This window comes from Ceratocystis lukuohia (genome assembly GCF_044167205.1).
Source record: "Ceratocystis lukuohia strain C4212 chromosome Unknown Supercontig4_pilon, whole genome shotgun sequence".
NCBI lineage: Eukaryota > Fungi > Ascomycota > Sordariomycetes > Microascales > Ceratocystidaceae > Ceratocystis > Ceratocystis lukuohia.
This window is the reverse complement of record NW_027263523.1, coordinates 277,505-299,875: the sequence shown is the minus strand read 5'-3', so window position 1 is coordinate 299,875 and position 22,371 is coordinate 277,505. Positions and strand designations below refer to the sequence as shown.

General features: G+C 49.5%; 6 protein-coding genes across 6 annotated transcripts; 4 read left to right on the top strand and 2 right to left on the bottom strand.

The window, feature by feature from the left end:
• Positions 1 to 65: 65 nt before the first annotated feature.
• HOO65_040078 (putative ATP-dependent helicase) lies at positions 66 to 4,679 on the top strand (the record flags this gene model as incomplete). Its single annotated transcript, XM_071000578.1, has 1 exon — positions 66 to 4,679. One exon carries the CDS (start codon positions 66 to 68, stop codon positions 4,677 to 4,679), a length of 4,614 nt encoding a protein of 1,537 aa, XP_070858921.1.
• Positions 4,680 to 5,094: 415 nt separating this feature from the next.
• Positions 5,095 to 7,223, bottom strand: HOO65_040077 (Calcium influx-promoting protein ehs1; the record flags this gene model as incomplete). Its single annotated transcript, XM_071002664.1, has 2 exons — positions 5,095 to 5,795; positions 5,888 to 7,223. 2 exons carry the CDS (start codon positions 7,221 to 7,223, stop codon positions 5,095 to 5,097), a joined length of 2,037 nt encoding a protein of 678 aa, XP_070858920.1.
• Positions 7,224 to 8,809: 1,586 nt separating this feature from the next.
• HOO65_040076 (Protein yop-1) lies at positions 8,810 to 9,646 on the bottom strand (the record flags this gene model as incomplete). Its single annotated transcript, XM_071002997.1, has 3 exons — positions 8,810 to 8,927; positions 9,044 to 9,381; positions 9,593 to 9,646. The coding sequence occupies 3 exons, from the start codon at positions 9,644 to 9,646 to the stop codon at positions 8,810 to 8,812; spliced, it is 510 nt and encodes a 169-aa protein (XP_070858919.1).
• A 2,045-nt stretch (positions 9,647 to 11,691) lies between these two features.
• Positions 11,692 to 14,859, top strand: HOO65_040075 (Protein sak1; the record flags this gene model as incomplete). Its single annotated transcript, XM_071002545.1, has 5 exons — positions 11,692 to 12,255; positions 12,336 to 12,457; positions 12,519 to 12,827; positions 13,061 to 13,129; positions 13,179 to 14,859. The coding sequence occupies 5 exons, from the start codon at positions 11,692 to 11,694 to the stop codon at positions 14,857 to 14,859; spliced, it is 2,745 nt and encodes a 914-aa protein (XP_070858918.1).
• A 1,594-nt stretch (positions 14,860 to 16,453) lies between these two features.
• Positions 16,454 to 18,412, top strand: HOO65_040074 (putative aspartokinase; the record flags this gene model as incomplete). Its single annotated transcript, XM_071002700.1, has 4 exons — positions 16,454 to 16,540; positions 16,674 to 16,693; positions 16,823 to 16,903; positions 16,990 to 18,412. 4 exons carry the CDS (start codon positions 16,454 to 16,456, stop codon positions 18,410 to 18,412), a joined length of 1,611 nt encoding a protein of 536 aa, XP_070858917.1.
• A 796-nt stretch (positions 18,413 to 19,208) lies between these two features.
• Positions 19,209 to 22,231, top strand: HOO65_040073 (F-box protein pof6; the record flags this gene model as incomplete). The annotated part of the gene is made up of 2 exons (XM_071002559.1): positions 19,209 to 19,314; positions 19,428 to 22,231. 2 exons carry the CDS (start codon positions 19,209 to 19,211, stop codon positions 22,229 to 22,231), a joined length of 2,910 nt encoding a protein of 969 aa, XP_070858916.1.
• Between the last annotated feature and the right edge of the window lie 140 nt (positions 22,232 to 22,371).

Here is a 22,371-nt window from a genome sequence, read left to right as displayed (position 1 = left end):
TTCCTTATAAGCAGTCTGCTGTTCACTGTCAACCCGCTGCTACTGTTATTTGCACCACTGCTGCAATGCCTCCTTCTCGACCCTCCAAATCCAGGGCTAACCAAAGGGTCCACGCCATTCAATGCTACAGCCTTGTCCACTGTGTCTTAAATAGCGAGTCGTCATTCTTTCTGTCTATAAATTGCGTCCATGTACTAACATCTATTTCCACAGAACCTTTTGACGGCGGCGTTGTGACAGGCCTGCAGCAGCTAGCTTCGCTAGGAAAGTCTTTCATCCATGACCACGCCTCATCCCAAGCCCCGGGTCGATGCCCATCATCAGAGGCCGAATATATTGGAACCCAGAAAAGGCCCAGAGCTGATGGCGATGCTCCAGCTATCCCATACGTTGTCGCACTCCGGAAGGGTGCCGCTATTTCCCGGAAATTCATTGGCGGACATACACCAAGCAATGACTTTCGTCTTGATAACGCAAAGCAGTTTCTCAAGCTCAAGTACCACCAAAAGCTTGCCAAGGTCTCCGTCGGCCATCCGCAGTACAGCACGCTAGTCGAAGCAGAGCCGTCCCTAGCGCGTGAATATCCCGCGCTTGTTGTTTCTCTAGCAGCCAAAACTAGTACCAGCCTAGAGCCATTTTGTATTGAGCTTAGCCCCGATGAACATATTGAGGAAATTCTAGCAGCTAGTCATAGTCTCGGGGCCAGACGCTTGTCGCCTGATACCCCTGGGGCCATCATTCCCATCATCGACCTCGTTGTGTCTTTTACCCCTGGCAAAGTCACTCTGAAGCTTGAACTCGAGATACGCTGGAACTCTACTTGCTCTCCGTGGTTGCCGATGCGGAATAGCAATGAAAGAGTTGCTACACGGAAACTCATCCATGCAGCATTTCCCGCTGCTGAGCATGAAGATCTCCACCCATCTTTTGCTTCCAAGTGCATTGATGAATCTTCCCATAATAGTCAGGCCTCGATGCCCGATATTACCAAGATCCTTGGAAATATCCCTAGCCCTCCAAAGCAGAGCTTTACTCCATCGCAGTTCTATGAGGCGACATTCTCTCCGGATCCGAATGATGAAAGCGCCCGAGACATTTATATTCCCGGCCTTGCTTCGACACTTTATGACTACCAAAAAAGGACTCTGAAATGGCTGCTATCCCGTGAAGGCGTTACTTGGGACGGGGATCAACTTGTGCCTATTACCAAATCTCAGTCGGCACTTCTTGATACGTTCCGTGCTGTCCAGGACGCCGATGGAAACGAATGTCATGTTAGCGACGTAATGCAACTTGTCACACGTGACCTTAGCCAGTGGAGAGCCGCTGATAATTTAGCCCAGGGCGGCATTTTGGCCGAGGAAATGGGTCTCGGCAAGACGCTGGAGATTATCAGCCTCATCCTGGTACACCAGCGCAACATGAGTGAGGCTGAGGCTGAAGCCAAGGCTAATCCCGGGCCTTGCCGGCCTACCAGAGCTACATTGATTGTCTGCCCTGAATCGCTTAAGGGACAGTGGTTATCAGAGTTTCAAAAACATGCGCCACTGCTCAAGACTGTTCTTTACAATTCTTTTGACATCTCCGCAGTTGGAAGTGAAGAAGAGCAAAACGCATTCCTTGCTGACCATGATGTGGTCATCGCCACATACCAGACCTTTTCCAGAGAGCTACATTTTATCTCTGATGCCCATGAACGCTCTTTTCGCTACAAGAAAAGGTACATTAGACCAAAATCACCATTAGTACGGCTTCACTGGTGGCGTTTATGTCTCGATGAGGCGCAGATCATTGAAAACGGTTATTCAGCGGCTGCTGAGGTGGCTCAGGCCATTCCTCGTACATTTTCGTGGGGCGTGACAGGAACACCAGTCATGAATCAAACAAGGGATCTCCTGGGCCTTCTAAAGTTTACTAACGTAGCTCCGTATGCCTTTCATTCTCCACCCTGGGACTCACTCATTTCTGTGCATCTGAATGCATTCAAAGCTTTGATTCGCAAGATCTGCCTACGACACACCAAATCCCAGGTCGGCCATGAAATCAATCTCCCTCCACAGCGCCGCTACGTCATTACGATGCCGTTTACAACGGTGGAAGAACAGTACTATCAGGGACTTGTCAAAGAGATGGCTGAAGTCTGTGAACTTAGTATCACAGGTGAGCCCTTATACAATGACTGGGATCTTGACAGACATGAGGAAAAGATGCGCAAATGGTTACACACTTTACGTCAAGCTGCTCTACACCCCCAAGTAATTACAGGGCGTCACCCAAATACGCGGACCAAAAACGCAGAAACCATCCAAGACGTGCTTGAATCAATGCTAGACGCTAGTGACAAAGCGCGATTACAGGAACAGCGTCAATACTTGTCTATGCGTCTTATTCGCGGACAAATGTTTGAAGCCATTAAAGAGCCTAAAAACGCACTAGATATTTGGGAACACACTAAGAAAGAGCTGGAAGTGATGATTCGATACTCCAAAGACAAGCTGGCCAGAGCTCTGGAAACCAAGTCTGCAGCCGCCGACATTCCAGAAGAATCAGACAGAAATTCTGATGACGATGAGAGCGGCACCGGAAGCTCTCATGTTGCTGAAGCCCGTCGCACGCTCCGTACATTCCTCGAAACCTATCACAAAGCTGTCTTCCTTTGTGCTAGCGCCTGTTATCAAATCAAAGAAATCAAGCAAAAGGCCGGTGAGCCCTTTAATGCATGGGAGGACCGGGAAGACTCCTTGTACCAAGAAGCCAAGATGATCAGACGAGAGATTCTTCAAGGGCAGCGCAACAAGGTGGTTAAACTTATGGAAGAGGTTCGCCAAAAACTCGACCAGGGACAGTTCACACAGATGGGCGACCTGACTTCTCCTGAAGCTGCCGGAATTGAGACTCGAAACATTTCCACACAGGTAGAATTACTATTTGAAGCCCTCAACACACAAAAGTCGTACCTAATGCTATGGCGCGAGGCTGCAGCCAAGTTGCTGTTGGTCCCCCTGATTGACGGTGATGAAGATAACACCGGCGATGATTTCAGCGAGTCAGCCAAAGTTCAAGACCAGCTTTCAGTATATATCATGATGTTACGCACACTGGTTGCTGATCGTGAGGATGCCATCACCGGCGGTTGCAACATGCTAGTGCAGAGAGAGATTGACTCCGCTAAGAAGCGGGCCCTTGACAATGAAGGCCCAGAACCCCTTCTATTTCTTGATCTTATGGCCACCCGCGACCAAATCAAGCTGTCTGCTATGGAGGGATCTCTGAAGGGTGCCATTTCAGAGCTCCGGAGTCTCGCCAACGGAATGGCACCCACCTCTATACGCCTAGAGACTGAGATTCTCTTTGCGAAGACTAATGTCCAGCTGCTCAGCAAAGATGCAATTGACCAGTCAAAGCTAGCTTCTAAACTGTCTGCCGAGCTAGACTTATTTACAACAACCATGAACGCGCGTATTGAATTCTACCGTGAGATGCAAGCCTTCTCAGACAAGGTTTCCGGCTATGAATCATCTACCTTAGAATCTGCCTTTGCCGCAGCCGCACAAAACGAACAAATACTAGACAGGCGGGCTCGTCAGAGTGAAGCCCATTTCCGATATTTGCAACATCTCCACAAGGCTATTTTTGAAAACAATACCCTAGACTCAGAATGCCCCATCTGCCAGAACTCCCATATCAAGGGTATCATGACAACTTGCGGTCATCGATTCTGCAAGGAATGTCTGATGCAGTGGTATCAAACCCACCGGAACTGCCCTATGTGCAAACATCGCCTCGAAGAGTGGGATCTCCACAACTACAGCGTAAGGCCACGGCAACTTGGAGTTCATACTGAACAAACTAATAATAGCGGTACCACCACCAAGGGCAAAATCGACAAAACAGAGGATGAAAACAATGCTAGCAGTTCGTCTAGAGGCACTACTAATTTTGGTTCCGATGCTATTTACTCGACTTTTGACAAGAAGAAGCTGGCAGAGATCAAAAGCGTGTCACTTCATGGTCCCTCATATACCACCAAGATTGACACGCTCGTTCGCCATATTATCTGGTTACGGAAAAGCGATCCGTATTCCAAGTCCATTGTCTATTCATCGTACACCAGCTTCCTCGATATTCTTTCCAGGGCCTTCAAAACCTTTGGAATCGGCCATGCCACCCTTGGCCAGCCCAATGCTGCTGACCGATTCCGGGCTGATACCGCCACCGAAGTGCTGCTACTACACTCGCGTGCCCATAGCTCAGGACTCAACCTTGTCAATGCTAGCCATGTATTTCTATGCGAGCCGCTACTCAACACTGCACTTGAGCTACAGGCGGTTGCCCGTGTCGACCGGATCGGGCAGACAAACGAGACAACAGTCTGGCTATACCTGGTTGACGGCACAGTTGAAGAGTCTATCTACAGACTGTCAGTCAAACGCCGGCTACAACACATGCCTCCAATATTAGCAGGGGTAGCTGAGAGCAGCAGCAAGGGGGGCCGTTCCCAAGAGACTAATCGGACAAGACTAGACGAGGCAAATCGGCAGGCTTTACAGAATGCACAGCTGGGCAAGTTAATGAGTAAAGGTCGTGGGGCCGGCGAGATGGTTGGACGTGATGATCTGTGGGAGTGTCTGTTTGGAGCATCACAGTGGAGTGAGAATAGAGATTGGCAGGAGAGGTAAGAAGTTATATGGAAAAATACGGGGTGTGGGAGAGGAGTAAGATGGAGACAATTAAATCAATAGGCATAAAGAGTAAATAAGCAAATAGAAAGTAGATCAATGTAGATAGACCCAAGACGGAAACAAGAAAGGACTAGACAACTAGAATCTAAACCAAGAAAGGGGGAGCCACGAACTGCAATAAAAAAAGAACAGGATATGCCGCAGAACGAAAATGGAAATGCACGCATCGCAAGTGAGCAGAAGAGGGAAATGCTGTAGACAAACAAAACAACCTGACAGGGACAAAGGAAAACAAAACGGACAAAAAGAAATACCAAAAATGTCCCATCTAACCAAGAAAAAATGAGGAAAAAAAAAACAGCTTCGATCCAAGCCCGAACCTCAGCAGAGAACGGACTACCTGCTCACCCACTTACACCGCTAGCATGGCTCCAACGGCCAGGACCATAGCCATCGCCAGCGCCCCCGTGCCTACAGCCAGTCGGCCCGGGGCAGGCGAAGCCTGATGCAGTGCTCCAGGGAAGTTGCAGGCAAGGGCTTTGCTGTTGTTTTTCTGGGCATAGCTGCTTTCATACTGGGTCGACCCGCGCAAAGGGCACCCAAACTCGAGGGCCGAGGGGCAGCTCTGAACAATGTCATAGCATAGATCGTCGCAGGGGAGGATCTCACGGTAGGGGCCAGGCTCGATGACGTCGTTGATATCGGCGTTACGAGCCGACATGAAGGCAGGGCCGAGCGGATGCTGGGATAGCCCATCAATAACAGACTCCGGCAGAGAGGTACCGTTGGGGAAAGGGGTGTTAGCGTTGCGGATGTGGCTGTCGAGGTTAGCCGAATCATAATCCTCGCAGCGTGGAATGACGACAGAGCATAGCCATTGCTTGTAGGCCTTGCGACAGTCATCACAAGTACGGACGAGAGAGTAGCGGCCAGCGGGGTTAGCTTCGCAGGCAGATTGGGCCAGTGCCTTTTCGAAAATTTCATATTTCTCGGCTGCATAGTCGTCATAGAGACTAGCGAGCTCAGTCATGCTGTATTTGTCGATGTTAGAGGGAACAGCATACTCAGTATCGCTGCAGAATTCAAGGCCAGTAATAATACGGCAGGTAGTTCCTAGTAGACGGAAAAAAAACAGGGTTAGCTTAGGGATGAAGATTCCAAGAATGAAAAATGGATTAGCCAGATAAAAATAACAGAAAACTCACCTTCCTTCGTCTCAAAAGGCGTCCGCGCATACACCACGCCGCCACCTCCGATGCGACCACTTGTTCCTGCGACATCACGTGATACCTTGACCTTTCCGTATTGCTGCGTAGCATTGCCGGGAATCTCGGCCACTTGCACGGCAATACCGTAGTAGGTTGTCTTGGCTTCAAGATTTCCAATGTAGAACTGCTGCTTAGGGTGGCCACCACTGCGCTGGGTCATGGTGACAGCAACGTTGTCATCGGTCGCCTCGTCGTTGCGCTCCGAGGCAAAGGCAGCGTAGGTCTGCAAACCGCAATATGAGTAGCGCAAGCCCTCGAGGTTAGCGGCAGTATCAGCAAACAACACATAAGGCGGCGTGCCCTCCATAATCTCGTTCACGAGCGAGGCATTGCTGTTCATAGTCAGGTTGCCTGTAGTCAGTACGGCAGCCTCGGCGTCACTATCAACCCAAAACAGGCGCTGCTCACTGGCCACATAACGGTGGTAGAAGCCATCGGTAGAGACAGCAATTTCAAACTGCCAGCTTCCAGTGTGGTTGGTCAGGTTTGAAGGAGTGACAATGGAGAAATACAGCGATGACGAAGTTGTAGTATTGTACATTAGGGCGCCTTGTGTGAAGTTTATAACCTGGGTATTGTTGGTGCTGTTGGGGCCAGGGCTAGTATTTTCGGGCGACGTTGAAATGTACATGGTCAGCTGCGGCGGTGGGGCCGTAACGTTGTCATTGTTTCCCGTTGGCTGCAAGCAAGTGTTGGCAGAGATGTAGACCGTCTCAGTAGCTCTCTTGAGCAGGCCTTCGGGGCTCCAGTGCTTATCATAGTCCTCTTCCTCTTCGCCAAGGTCAAGGCCATCCTCCCCTCTTTTGGCTAGATCAGCTGATGCTGATTCAGCAGCAGCGGCCGAGCTTGACAAAGACCCAGTAGCTGTGGCTGAGGCCGAGGCAGACAAAGTGCTTGTCGGGTTGCTAGCTGACAGCTCAAACATCATGATAACGGTCTCATTGACGTCTAGTGTCAGGCGTTGTGGCACATTATTTGGAATGACTGTGGCAACGGGCTCGGCACGGCCCACAATGCTCCGATCCAGCAGACCATCAAGGGCGAATTCAGACTCATAGCGCTTCACGATGGAAGGATTCGGCTGGCCATCGATATCTAGTGGAGGCGACGCTATGCGGGCGGCAAGTCGCAGGCTATCCGCAGGATTAGCCGATAGGCCTGGCAAAGACTGGTCTATCGGGGGTGAGGTGCCGGACGTAAGGGCGGAAACGGGGGCGAAAGAGAGCGCTAATATTCCCAAAGCGAGCCGGGAAGGAAGCGAGCCGAGAAGCATTATGACTGCGGTGGTGGAAGGGAGGGGAGATAGGAAAGGGGAGAAGAGGGAAAGGCAAAGGGATGTGAGAACGATAAAAACAAGGGCCAGGCTTTTTTTTGAGAGGGAGGAAGAGAAGGACAAAGAAGAAGAAAGGAAAAGAGAGGGACGCCAAGAGAGGGAAGAAAGAAGAAGAGGCTCTAAGGAAAGGAAAAACGAGCGAGGGCCCGGCTTGATGTATGAGGAGCAGCGACGCAGAAAAGAAAGTAAAGATGGGCAAGACACACGGATAGGCAAAAATATCAGGGATAAACTGCTAGATAGAGCGGTAATGAAGCAGCCAAGTGCCTCAGAGCAGCGAGCAGTGCAGCGTGGCTTCGCCGTGTGCTCTCCTCGCCGTGCTTGGTTCTTGTTTTCTGCTGTGGATATTTGCAAGCGGCTTGTGCGTTTTTTTCGTGCTTTTTGTTTTCTCGCAGTGCGTTTTTGGCTGGGCTGAGCTTGAGCTTGAGCTTGTCTGGGCTTGGACTGGGACTTGGACTGGGACCTGGACTGGGCTGGTCTTGATTCGTATCGTCGTCGGTTTATTGTAGGCGGATTAGATTGAGGCTCTTAGGACGGAAATGAGACGTTGGTGTATGTATAGTAAGTATGTGGGTTGAAAAGGTTGGAAGGCTGAGAAGAAGGCCAAGGGGGCCCTGAATCTGTGCCGTCAAGATCAGAGAGAAGTGCGAGACTCTATCTTGGTCTTGTCTTTTTTTAGGGCTATCCCCCGTCTTGTGTATGATCTCAGTCTCAGCCTTGCCAGGGAGATGATTAAAATGAAATCAGCTATAGAAATGCTGCAAAATCACACGTGCAGAGGCTGAAGAAGGCCAGTCAAAATATCAAATAAAAGCACAGCCAGACACGGCCAAAGGGGGGGAAAAGCACATACAAGAAACGCAATGTCCACTCAACATCCAGAAAATGAGAAAAGAGCCTACGGACAAGGCCAGTCTTTCGTTCGCATGAAGCCGTAGCTGGGGGGTTGAAGATAGGGAATGCCAACCCTAGACAGACCCTACGGTTAGACTTACTTGTTTCCCCCGTTTTTGCATCTACTCTAGATCCCCTTCCACCAGGTTAGGAGCATTGGCCTGGCTTCTTCCTTCTTTCTTTTATGTTCTCTCTTTAGCAATAACAATACCAGCACAGCCTCCGCATTCAGTGTTCTTCCTGTCCTTCCAGTAGCATGGGCCAGCAGGCAAGCCATGTGAGTACCAAACACAAATGAAGGGAAAGAAGAAAAATTAAAGCGTCCTTTCACGCACATTATCATGTATATATTAAATCGCGCCAAAAGATTTCGTTTTCTTCCACAATCCGCGTACATGATACTGGCATTGCAGTTGACTGTCCTTTTTAATCTCCCCTGGTTTCCCGGCTGATCGGTTACCAAGCGAGAGCGAGAAAGAGAGGACGCACCACACACATACACACACAAAAAGCCAGTAACCAGTATGTAGTGTGCATGCTTATGCACTCTCCCGCATTTCCGTTTTCCATTCCTTTGTTCTTTTTACCCACCTTTCAATATAAAGGCCATATGCTATATTCCCCCTTTCGGCTTAATCCGACTTGGACAAACCGGCAGCCTGCGAGCGGAGGTTGGAGGCAGTCGAGGCCTGGCGGAAGTGGGGAGCCAGCATGGGAGCCATAAACGAGTTGAAGACAAGCTCGGCACCACTAAGGAAGAAAGGGACGTTAGAGACACCGAGAGAAGACGAGAAGACGAAAATGGATAGAAGTGAAGTGCAGATCCAAGGCAGGGATTTCGAGGGAGGGGTTAAAGAGAGACGAACCGGAAAGCGGGCAGCGAGAGCCACAGCAGAAAGACAAACTTGAAGGTAAAGTAGAAAGGGAACCAGTACACCACCTGGATAAAGCTCTCTAGCACCGTGAAGAATGAAAACACTACCCAGTATGTGAGCCATTGGCGGTCATCTTCGGTGCCTGCCGAGAACAGTGCATCCAGCGAGTAGTATGTGGGTATCACAAAGCCAGCCAGATTGGTCAGCAGCTGGCCACCCAGGTTGAACAAAATCAGAAACAGGTACAGCGAAATAAAGCCGATGGCGCCGTATGCCTTGGGAACGCCCGTAGCCTGTTCAAGGTTGCGGATAGCAGGGTACTTGGACAACTAGAGACAGGGGGCCGGATGTGCGGCGGAGGAGGTTAGCGGGGGGTATTGAGTAAGATTCATGATGATAGCTGTCAAATCCGAGGCGAACGGGGAGAGAAAGCCGGAATAACAAGACGTTGATAAATAGGATGGTGGAATGTTAAACAACCGCACCATCACCATTGTCACCGTCAGCGGAAACATATGTTGGGCGGAAAAAACGACTTACGTCCTTGTCAATGCTTGCCACGATGGCGTTGACACGATCCTGAGGAGCCGACATTGTTGCTTCGATATGTTTTCAAGGAAGCCCGATTGTTGAAGGGGAAGTCTTGGTGATCGTGAAGGTTGATGATGATAGTGATTGTGATGAAGAAGAAAAGACTGGCAGCTAGGGAAAGGTTTGCTGGCAACACACACCATGCAGGATTTGGCTGAGGCGGAGATAGAGAGAGGGGTAAGCCTGTCTTGGATCTAGCCAGTCAGAAACCGCAAAAATCTGAGCTGTTCAAGCTTAAGACGCTTTCGACCTCAAGAGGGGCGGAGAGGGGCAGACAGAGACAAGGTCCAGTGGAGAGAAAGGCCCAAAGGTACCCCCAAGGTAGCGGCTACGTAGATATACATACTATAACATGGGGTAAAACGCAGATAAGTACTTCCAATATACAAAATAGCGGGCAGTTAGCTAGTTAGTTAGAATGCAAATAGTGACGTGATAATCTAAGAAAAAAATTGATAGCTAATAGCTTGAAAGAGCTTAGCCCTGACAAATGGGGAATGCGGCCACACAGAATACCTCAAGTGGGCTCTGTAATAAGGGTTAGGGCTGCTAAGACGTAGAGGCTTGATAGAAAACTGGGGCTCTCGACACAACATACAAAACGACACAATGCAAGAGAAGCAGGCAGCGTTGCTCTAGCCTAAAATATGCTTAGGGCCATGCAGAACAGAAACTCCTTCCCGGTCGCGTTTGTCACGTTTCGATTGGCTGGAATGAGAAGGAGTGGGTCGGAAATGAAAATGCAAATAATTGGGGCCGTAAAAACAAAGGGAGGAAAGTGGAGGAAGGCTAAATTTGGGGCACTGTTTTTTTTTCTCTTTGTGTTTGTGCGTTTTCGAGTCAAAGTAAACAATAAGATTGGGGGCTTGGGCAAGATACATATGGTTGTGTGAGAGCCGAACGTAGATAAAAAAAAAGAGCAATAGCTCATGTGTCCGTCATGATAGATGAAAATAATAGATAATTAGTCGTTTAGGGTCTTGATTGTGCTCTGTTTGGTTGGTGTAGCTAGTTTTTGTTTACTTTTTATTTGATTTAATTGGTCATGGCTCCACTATTTATCGTTCTTGCCTTCGCTACCGTTACCGCATCAACATTTTTCTTACCAAAAACGTTTTTATTTTTTTATTTTTTTATTTTTATTTTTATTTTTATTCTTTTTTTTTCCGCTCTTCATCAACAAAACAACAACACACGCATTAACCACCAACAACCAGCACGAGATAATAAAGGACCTGTTTACTTGTCTGCCTACACGGTTCTCTCCCAGAAGGCTAAAGAAGGCGAACAGAACAAAAACACTAAAAAAATTCTCCCTGCAAATATCCTGCCCTTGTTCTCGCTCTGCCCTTTTCTCCTGCTGTGCACCGACCCCAGCTTGTCGCCTCTCATCGCCTCGTCCTGTATTCACCATTGTTGTGAATTTGTGCTTGTTGTTTGTGTATTCTCTTTTTGTGTTGTGCATTCTTAGCCTGCCTGTACTTTATTCCCTGACCCTTTCTCTCTTCCCACTACATCCCCCCTTGAATTTTCTTCCTTCTTCTCTCTACACGCACAAATATTTTGCCGCCAGCCTCTATCGCTTTCTTCTTCTCTCTTGTTACTATTTTCCCTAGCCACTGATTTGGCTCGGCCTGTCTTGTTTGTTGTCACGGGCAACACCACCAAATCTCTGCTCGTCACCACCACCAACTATCTACACGTCCGCGTCACGATCAGCATCGCCCATCCAAACTGATCTGTATACTGGCTATTTATGGTTGGAGAGCATTCTTAGCGCAGTCTCCAATTATCGCGTAAGTTGAGCAAAGGCTAGTCGAGCAAAGCAGCTAAATTGCTGCCGCCATAGTCGCCCATTCGACCGTGTTACTGCTGATTATCTGTAATTCAAGTAGAGCATTAGCCAACTTATTGCCGTATTATTTAGAAATTCGACCTCATAATTGTTGCATCCTTAAACTTCGATTTCTCCCCCTCGTCTCTTGTTTCGTTAAAAGCCCGTTCTTTTCCTCCACGCCTCCTACCAAACTACGCACAATCACACTACAATGGCTCAACCGCAGCCAGACCAGGCGGCTCTGGCGCACATGAACCCAATGGCAGTTCCTGTAAATTGGTCCAATTCTCAGATGCAGTCGCAAATGGCTGCCGCTCACGGTCATCCTCACGGTCACCCGCAGCAGTCCGACTCAGATATGACGGCCGACGCTGCCCATCTCATAACTATGGCGATGCCTGACCAAATGCAGCAACAACAACAACAGCAGCAGCAACAGCAACAACAACAGCAGCATATGGCATTTGTACAACATCACATTGCTCCGCAGCACCAGCACCAGCATCAATTACAACAGCACCAACAGGCGCATCCCCAACAGCACCCAGTGCAGCTGCAGCAACATCACTCGCAAGCTGTCCAAGCTGCTCAGATGCAGCAACACCATCACCAACAGGCTCTTCAACAGCAACAACAGCACTTGCACCACCAGGCCATGATCCAACAGCACCAGAACAGTGTGATGGATATTTCTGCCTCGTCAATCAGTACTGCCGGCGGCATGTCCTTTGTTGCTGATAACGACGACACGCGTAGCGAGAGCGGCAACAATCATGTGGGCACACCCTGAGAATTATCTTGGATGCGAAGACCTGAAGGACAGTCACTAACGACAACACGCTTTAATTCGCATAGGAAATGCGGAACTTGCTTAACGACAACCGCCATAGAGGGTTGGATGAAGTCGCCAGCATGCTCCACGGAAATGACCGCGGTCCTCAGTCGGAGCGCTTGCGTCAGGTGTTTGCCATGCTGTGGTAAGTACTAGCCATTCCCTCTTCATTTTTCGTTACTCTTTTCTTGCCTACTAACTGCTAGCCTTTCCCCTAGGCTTGACCGACTTTGCGAACGCAGCCGAGCCTCAGTCCCCCGTGGTCGTGTTTACGCTTCGTACGCTAGTCGTTGTGCGAACGAGCGCATCACGGTTCTGAATCCCGCAAGTTTTGGCAAGCTCGTGCGCATCCTCTACCCCGGCCTGAAAACTCGTCGCCTAGGCGTGCGCGGCGAGTCCAAATACCACTATGTGAACTTTGCCCTCAAGGAGGATGCCGATCAGGTTGGAAACGATAGTAACGGAGTAACAACAACCACCCGGCGTTCTCAGGAGGTGACATCAACTGGCGCTCTGTAAGCCTTCTCTTCCTGAAAATCATCGTCCCCTTCCCATCTACCTGTTTCTCGCCTCTTGTTTCACTAGTTTTCTCTCTCCTCTGTCTTCTACCTTCTCCCCAAGCAACCACAGCAAAGCCGCCCTCGAAGGAAAACACAAACCTACTTGCTTGCTTCGAGACGAGAAAACATGGCAATATATTGCTACTGACTGGCATCTCCCCCCAACCCGTATTCTGCTCTTTTTCCAGTCTTCCCGTTTTCCCTGTTTCTATCCCAACTGGCGCCCAGAATTCCACACCCACTACAAGTATATTCTTGTAGGCTTTCTACACTAGGCTAAGGCTAACGCTCCTCACTTGAAAACAGTCGCGAGGGATCGGTGGCTACTGTCGCATCTGTTAGCTCTGTTCAGCCTCGCTCCACACAGATTGAAATCCCAAAGACATCCACATCACTGCCGGTTTCCGAAACGCCCACAATCATGGCTACCGGGGGTTTGAGCATGTTGCGAACCGAAAAGACGACAAAACGCGCCAGGGCTGGTCGGGTGGCCTTTGAACCAGGCCAAGACCTTCGCTACGTTATTGACAAGAGCGTAAGGGCCCCTAAGATCGAAATCACGTACTCGAAAAATTTCCCTGTCCATAAGCAAGTCACTACGGAGCCCATGGTGCTCCCGAGTATGGCGTCATATCTCCCCCAGGGTATCGATCAGGATGCTTCAAACACCTTAGAGGCCTTATATCGTGCGCACTGCACATCTTTGATTGAATGCGTGCGGTACTGCAGAGAAAAGGCGTTTTTCCACCAAATCTCGTCGTTTCAAGGCACTCTTACGGTACCTGTGCAGAGGCTTCTGTTCCATCCGCAGATGGCGGCTTGGATTGAGCATTGCGACACGCTGCTTTACCAAAGACTGATGAGCATTGTAGGCTTTCTGCTTTTGCAAGTGATACCGAAAGTAGTCATTGACTCGCTATCTAACATTGCGAGCAATCTAATTCCCCACTTGCGGAAGTCGTTTTCTAGCTTCCCAGAACACTCGATGACAGCCAAGATTGCGCCGGCATCCATATTTTGCAGTCTCATTCGCCAAGCACTGCGTGTCAATGTAACAGCGCATGCAGCAGCCAATATGCTGTCACATAGTTCCAGCCGCGATGCCATGTACGTGGACATGGTGACGGCTGTCGATGTCCGACGCATCATAGAGTCGGTGCCACGGAGAGCAGTCGATGACGTCATCCACATGTGCATGACCAAGATTCGGAAGGTCATTGACCCTGTTGATGTTGACCCGGAGATTGACCAAGCAACTGTATTTGGTATGGCGCATGCGGCTGGCGAAGTTAGCTCTAAAAAACCAGACGAGAGTCCTCTCGATATTTGGAGCAACTTCCTCCATGAACTTCCTGAACTATTCCCCTATGCAACTGCGGAAGACCTGGTTGTTTTTACACAATCTATTACATCTTCGGTCACACGGGATATTACGCTATCTCAGGGCTCGAGCTTTGGGACATGGTGGGTGACAAAGTGCTGGATTGATGAGTATGTCATGTTTCTGGCATCATCCGGCGGCTTTATGGATCGGTACAAAGACGCCGAGAGCGAAAGCAATGGCACTGCAGACACACTTGCAAAGCCGACAAAACAAGATGCAATTAAGTGCGAAGCAGACATTAATATCAACGGAACCCAGGCCCAAGACCAGCAGCAGTCGCAACAGCAGCAGGAAGAGCACCCTTCGCAACAGGGGTCTCATGAGGAGTCTGTCGACGGGCCCTCAATGTCGATGCAAGACGAGTCTCACATGAGCATGGACGGCGGCGACATCAGTGTCATGTCGACAGAGGTGATGACCACGGTGGCGGGGCTTTCGACGGCCGACAGGGCTAAATTCCCCAGCCCGATTCCACGAGACTTGGTGGCCGAGGTTAACAGTGGCGATGATAGCGGAATAGGCATCCGAACTCCCGAGGAGGATTGTCGCTATGAGTTTGACCACGGCGAGCGGGCCGAGATGGGAGCACCACAGACGCAGTAAGCAAAGAAGACACAGAGGACAACACAGAAGTGCCAGTGTCGGGGAAAGCTCCGATGTACTAGTACCGGATTACTTTTATTTTTTTTTCCATTATTGCTGTCCCTTTTTCTTTTTCTTGTTTAATTTCTCCTGTTTGCAGTTCTTGTTGGTTTGCATTGGCGTATGGTAAGGCCCAATGTATAACGAAACCAGGCCAAGAAAATCTTTTTCTTCCAGGCTGGTTTTTTCTTGTTTATTCTTGATGATTGGAATAATACCCCTTTCACATTTTGTTTTCTCTTTTCTCTTTATACTTTCTGGGGGTTTGTTTTTTGTTCATCTTCATTTGGTTTTATTCTTTTTGCCGGGGCGAGGGTGAAGACGAAGGGAAGTAGAGAAAGGATCTATGGAAAGGAAATGCGATGTTGCTGTTTTGATATAGGACGGTATATGATATGGCATGGCATAGCGCTGCATGTTGCTACGGGGGGGGGGGGAGAAGAACCGAAAGAAAGGCAGAGATTTTAAATATGTGAATTTACCGTCTATAGACGACTCTTGGCTGAGTGCATGTCCATCTCCATTTGGTCTTGTGTAGTTGTGGCGCTGGCGATACTAGAGAAGAGATACCAGAGAAGGGCCCAGGGTCCTCCATCAAGCAGGGGCCCAGACCATCGGGTGACAGATGGATGGGATGAAGACAAGGGGCCCAAGGGCAAGGGAGGAGGTGACGTCTGACTTGCATATCTGCACAGAGAGAAAACAGGGAAAGCCGGAAGATAGGGGGGAAATCTTGAGTCATTAGTACATGTAGTTCGAGTCACAGTCACGCCAGAAAGATGGAAGCAGGGAGACAGGGAAGATGGGCAGACTGCACGAAGCAAATGGCATGATGTGTGACTATGTGTGGCTAGTAAAAGAAAAAAGAGACGGATTTCCCGAGAATGGGCTGGCCGGAGAGGCAAAAGGCCAGTCCGAGGCCGGAGTACTAGTAATTAGATGGGAGTTAGACCGAGCTGTCTAGCCTGGCTGGCAAGGCTGAGGAGATAAGCAGGGCAGGCAAGACCGGTGATTGGCTGGAGACCGGAGGGTTTTTTTCCTATCACACGATAAGCATTTTATTTTATTTTTTATTTAATTTTTTGGTCTTCAATCAAGAGACGAAGATGGATTTATGAAGAGACAGGCTCTACCTGCATCTTCTTCTATCTTGTTGACGTTATTTTCTCTTGGCGGAAAGTTCAAGGCAAAAAGAAGGCCTTATTGCCCTTTTTGTATTCATTCTAATTGCTTGTTACTTGCTTCTACTTTGTCTCTAGAAAACATTGCATCTTTTTCTGGTGTTTTCTATTGTTTTCTATTGTTTTTATTTTTTGATTTCAAGTCCTTTTAAGACATCTTCTCCCTTTTTTTGTCCTCTTGGCAATATAAGCACTATAGCATTGAGCGGCCGCGAGAATTTCCTTCGCCCTTATCATCATTATAAAGCTCTCTCTCCTGTTGCCTTGAAAATTGAGAGCCTGGGAGAAGCAGACTTTGTTTGCTCCGCTTATCTCTCCTACTCCTACTACCACACTCACACCCAATAATATCTACGCACACCCACACTCGCAGCATGTCTCAGCTTCTCGACAATGCGGGCGACCTCGGATGGGTCGTGCAAAAGTTTGGCGGAACCAGCGTCGGCAAGTTCCCGGACAAGGTGCGTTTTCCATTTCCTGCTTTCCATGTCCTCTTCTGTTGTCCCTGTCCTTGGTACCCTGGGCTTGCCTCCTCCCTGTGCTGACACTTACACATCCGCATGGCTTGTCCCTGTCTTTTTCTTTTTTCTGCAGATCGCTGTTGATATTGTACGGTGAGTCTTGGCCCCTCCTTTTTGGCATTTGTCTGTGATTCCCTGGCTGTCTGCGGGCGGCGATATACAATAAAAGCTTCTTTCCATGACATGAAGCGCTCAACTGACAACGAAATCTCATTTCTCTAGTCAATATCTCTCACGTAACAAAGTCATTGTTGTCTGCTCTGCCCGGAGCACTGGTAAAAAGGCCGAAGGTACCACTAGTCGGTAAGTTTGCGTCCGCTCACCAGTCTTGCTAGCCTCCACCACCTGCTGACTCCCCCTACCTCTCCCCCTATTTTGCTCCGCTTTAGCCTCCTCACCGTTTTCAGCAAGCTTCTCTCCATTGGAAGTCACTACCACACTGAGGAGCATCGTCTGGAGCTCGTTGAAGATGCTCGTGCTCTGGTCAAAGCCATCTGTGATGACCACCTACAGGCTGTCAGCTCCTTCATCAAGAGCCCTGAGATTCAGGCTACTCTGACCGCTGAAATCACACGCGAATGTGACGAACTGGTTGAATACATCGTGGCTGCTAAGCGCTTCAACCTGGAAATCAAAGCTCGTGCCAAGGACCGCGTTGTTTCGTTTGGTGAGAAGCTGAGCTGCCGCTTCATGGCTGCTCTATTGCAGGACGTTGGTGTGGATGCTGCCTACGTTGACCTTTCTGACCGCCTCCACTTTGATCTAAATGCACGCCTGGATGCTAATTTCTATGCCGTTGCTACCGCCGGCCTGCGTGCCGCTATTGACGAATGCGGAGTCAAGGTTCCCGTAGTTACGGGATTCTTTGGCAACGTCCCCGGCTCTCTCATCGATGGTGACATTGGCCGTGGCTACACCGACCTGTGCGCCGCTCTATGTGCTGTTGGTGTTGCTGCTGAGGAGCTGCAGATTTGGAAAGAGGTTGACGGTATCTTTACCGCTGACCCTACCAAGGTGCCTACTGCACGCCTACTGCCTAGCATCACGCCTAGCGAAGCTGCTGAGCTGACCTTCTATGGTTCTGAGGTCATCCACCACCTCACCATGGAACAGGTCACCCACGCCCAACCTCCGATCCCCATTCGCATCAAGAACGTCAAGAACCCGGTTGGAAATGGCACTATTGTTATCCCCGACGGTGGCTCTCCCTCCGGCAAACATGTCAAGCCCAAGGCTATTGACACTACTGACCTTGACAAAGACTACTACCAACTCGAACCTAGCGTGGAGACCAACGGAGTTTCTGATGCTGCTCAGGATAGCACTATTTCTAAAAGCAGCCCTAAGCGGCCAACGGCTGTCACCATCAAGGATAACATCACGGTCATCAACGTGCACTCCAACAAGCGTTCTATCTCGCATGGTTTCTTTGCGCGTATTTTCAGCATTCTAGATCGACACAAAATCAGTGTTGACCTTATTTCCACGTCTGAAGTGCATGTGTCCATGGCTGTGCATGCGGCCTGCATTGAACTGGGTGTTTTCGACTCGGCCATCAAGGCGTTACAGGTTGAGTGCGGCGAGGTTAGCGTGCTGCCTCGCATGGCCATCCTGAGTCTGATTGGTGCGGAAATGAAGGACGCCATTGGAATCAGTGGCAAAATGTTCAAGACTCTGGGCGACCACAATATTAATATCGAGATGATTTCGCAGGGAGCCAGCGAAATCAACATTTCATGTGTGATTGATGCTGCGAACGCTACGCGCGCTATGAACGTGCTGCACACGCATCTGTTCACATTTCTAGACTGAGCGGCAAAGGGGGAGGATAAGGGTAAAGAAGACATAAAAGATGTATCAGGTGCAGGAGCAGGCAGGGCTGGGACTGGTCCTGAAACTAAATCATAGGTGCGCTGCACTTAATCACGTTACGCCGCACTACGGGGTGGCTGGGTAGATATATACACATAGAATGTACAAGCAATTCTAAATACTCTGATTCAAACGAGAGGAGAAAACTTAGTGGGGGAAGAAGGTTATGATGAATATGCAACTTCTTTTATGCTTTTAACTATGCCATCATCATCTAGCTGAGGGCTGCTAGTTATTGTCTAGTCTGTGTAACTATTCTGTAAAAGTGGGGATTTGATTTGACATCAAAAAGTGGGGGCCGCTGCTGACTTATCACCAAGCGACAAGTAATGAAGCTGTAGACTCGAGCTCAGGGATCATCAGCCTTGTCTTCTTTCTCCTCCCCTCTTACAGCACAGCGCAAAGCAACAGACACCAAATTCGAAGCGAGGCTTTACGAGTCCTCCCAAAAGAAGGGTCTGGCGATCTGATGGCTTGGTAGAAAACACGAACAAACGAAGCAGAAAAGCAGCAAGACAAGCAAGCCATGCATTGTTGCAGCTTCGTCTTGCATTTTTGTTGTCATTTTGACCACTGAAGAACTTGTATATTTAATTCTTTCTCTCGCTACTTAATACCCCCCTCCTCGCCTATATTCTTTTTGATCTTGTTGTTTCCCACTTTTGGCTTCGTCTTGCCTCCTGCATCTTAACATTCCGCTCTCTGTGCTAATCCGAGACGTGAGAACCCCGTCGCCATGTACGGCCGCAAAAGTGTTGTTGCCCCTCCCCTGGGGCCACCTTCCTTTCTAAATGCCATGAAGAATATCGATATGACAGACTCACGGCCATTGCTGCCAGCAGGTAAGCAGGAATTCAGCTTAAATCTACAGTCTTACTAGTCAGCTTTTGCAATGTCCTATCTCTCCTCTGCCCCTCCTTCAGACTGACCCTGACTCCTGCTTGCCCGTTTGTAGAAATCACCGTCAAGATTCTCAACTATCTCGATATCCCCGATCTTATGCGCTGTGCCTGCGCTTCCCGCCGCATGCGGGAAATGGTCTATGACGACTCTCGCTGGGTCGCCCGCCTGAAGAGCATGGGCTGTTGGGACGAGGCCGCTGCTCGCCGCCGGTTCGATCAGGATGTACAACAAAGACGTGAAGCTGCAGCTGCAGCTGCCCGCCAGAGGCAGGCTGCAGCCGTGAGACCAGACGGCTCGACCACGCTGTTTGATCAAGCTGTGGAGGAAAATAATCTCCGCGTTGCTCAAGCTGCTGCCGCAGCGAGACCACTTAGAGACCTCGACGGCTTTAAAACACTAAGCATAGCTAGTGGTCAACTACAGCCTTCAACTCAGGCTGTCTCTACGGAAGACCCGGCCCAGCCTGCTGGTAGCCCAGTTTCGGATCCAATGTCTATTTTAAATGTCATTAAGAATGCCCAAAGTATCCGCGGCCATGCCCGCGAGGAATTTGGTAAAATCTATGGTGCCCTCTCACCCTTCTACAATGACCTTGTGCGCTCTAAAAGCCACACTGATCCCATAATATTCAAGGTCTTCCGCGACCCCGAGCGCCAGGCCCAGATGTTGGCTAACCTGCGGGCCTTTGCACGTTGTGACTGGTCAGCTGGCGCCGTTGAACGAGAAGAGCGTGTGCTTGCCATGATTGGAATCTTTGAAAGCGCGGTATTGCGCGAGTTTGAACAAGGCTATGAGTTCTGGGATGTTGATGGTCGCATGAAGCGCTATGCCACTGTTCTGCATCTACTTAATGGTGGTAGTGCCGGGCGCACGCTGTTTGTCGAAAAGCACCCGATTTTTAGCGATCCCGAGTTGCTAGCTAAGGATTGGCTAGAGTGCTTGAGTAAAGCCCATGATGGTATCATGTTACTCGATCCAGTGCACCAGTTTTTCCAGACCCTATTAAGCAAGATCAATATACAGGCCGGCGTTATTGAGCGGATCTTCCCTGAGCCACAGAGCGTCTTTTGGATGCTTGTCGATCGATGTCGCGACGAGTTGGTAAATGATTATATCACCCCACTATTTGACGATGCACATGGCCGGAACGCCGAGGTATATTTAAAGGCAGTGTCGGCCATCTTCGAGCAGTGCATTGTGTTTTTCCAGTCACTGCGCGTTCCTGGATCTGCGCCTATAAAAAATAGCTCTGGCGATAGCTCAGATCCCAACGAGAAAGAGATAGCGGAAAAAGCAGCAGCATTGACGTTAAAGAAGGCCCAGGAAATGACTTGGCGACTGTTTGAACCGCACCTCTTCACGTATCTGCAGGAAGAGCTGGACTTCTTTACGGGCTATGCGGATGCGAAGGTGGCAGCGTGGGAGAAGAACCTTTCCGAGCAGAATGCTAGCGTCGAGTCGTTCTTTATGAGCAGCTTTAGTAACCGGCAGGCTGCTAAAAAGGACTTCCTCAGCTCGTTCAAAACTGTCGTCATGATGCCTGTGACTGTGCTGCCTAGCTTTAACTTTTCATCATCCTTAAAAACTACAGAACCCTCCGGGAGTCATTCTACAGACCGTACTACAAAGCCAGATTCTAGCACTGGCCCTAATCTCGCCGAGTCCACTAGCTCTAGTGATGCTAGAAACGCATCAACAATGCCCAGTCTTCCTGCACAAGCACCTACTGACGAGCTTGCTGCTAAAGCTGCGCTGATGGCATCCCGGCTTGAGGGTATCAAATCTCTTTTCAGTATGGAGCTGGCTGTCGACCTGATCCACCATGCCAAGGTCAGTATTGAACGCGCTGCAGTCTTTATCCCTCTTGGGGATCAGGCCGGTGGTGAAGCTCGTGAACAGTGCGAGGCTATCTTTGCCGCGCTACTACGCAGTCTTGGAACCCAGCACATGAATGCAGGTTTCCAACAGGCTATTGAACATTTGGCTGCATACAATCCACGCGAGGCTGCGGCATCCTCAGGAAGCCGCGGTTCTGGGCCTGTTCCTACCTCTGGTCCTAGCGCTACTGGGGCTGCCCCGTTGGTCATGTTCATCGAACTTGTCAACGTTGGCGACCTGATTTCGCAAATGATTGATGTATTTTACGAGCAGCAGCTCATGTCCACCAACATTGTTGATAAGCGTGACTTCCTCGATCCCGCCGCTAAGGCCAAGAAAAAGTTTGAGCAGATGCTTGACGAGAATGTTGCCGCAATTCTCAACAAGGGCATCGATGTGCTTATGAACGAAGTCGAGTATCTCCACGCTACTACTCAGTTACCTACTGACTACAACCCGCCTTCTGAATCCACAGTACCTGCTAAGCGCGGTACACTTAGTGGTGTCGAGTTGGATATTGGGCCTACCCCCACAGCTCAGCGCATTGTTGACCTTGTCTCGTCACACACTAACATGCTTGTTGGCACGACGGATAAAGCCATGTTAGATGTGTTTAATGGCGAAGTCGGCCTGCGTCTGTTCACATCTATATGCAAACATCTCAAGCGCCAGCGTATTAGCACTGCCGGCGCTATCAAGCTGATTGCTGATATGAATGCGTACTGGGCGTACATCCGCTCTCTCAAAAACCCCGATCTGCAGGCTTACTTTGGCGCACTGCGCGAGCTGAGTCAGATTTATCTGATTGACGGTAAACATGCCAAAGAGATGGCCATGGTGATTGCCGATACCGACCGCTTCGGCGGTGTCTTTCGTGCCGAGGAAGTCTATGAATATGCGCAACGCCGTGCAGATTGGTTTGTGGTCAAGAAGAACGTGGAGCACGCCATGTATGGGTTGGATTGCTCGGTGATGTAGAGAGAGTGCTAAACACGGCTACCGACCCCCAACCTCTTTACACTATAACGAAGACCCAATGCGTGGATGTATGTTAGTGTTCAAATGAGTGTTTCAGTGTGTGTCTGCCCTGTGTTGGCTTTTTATATACTAAACCGGAC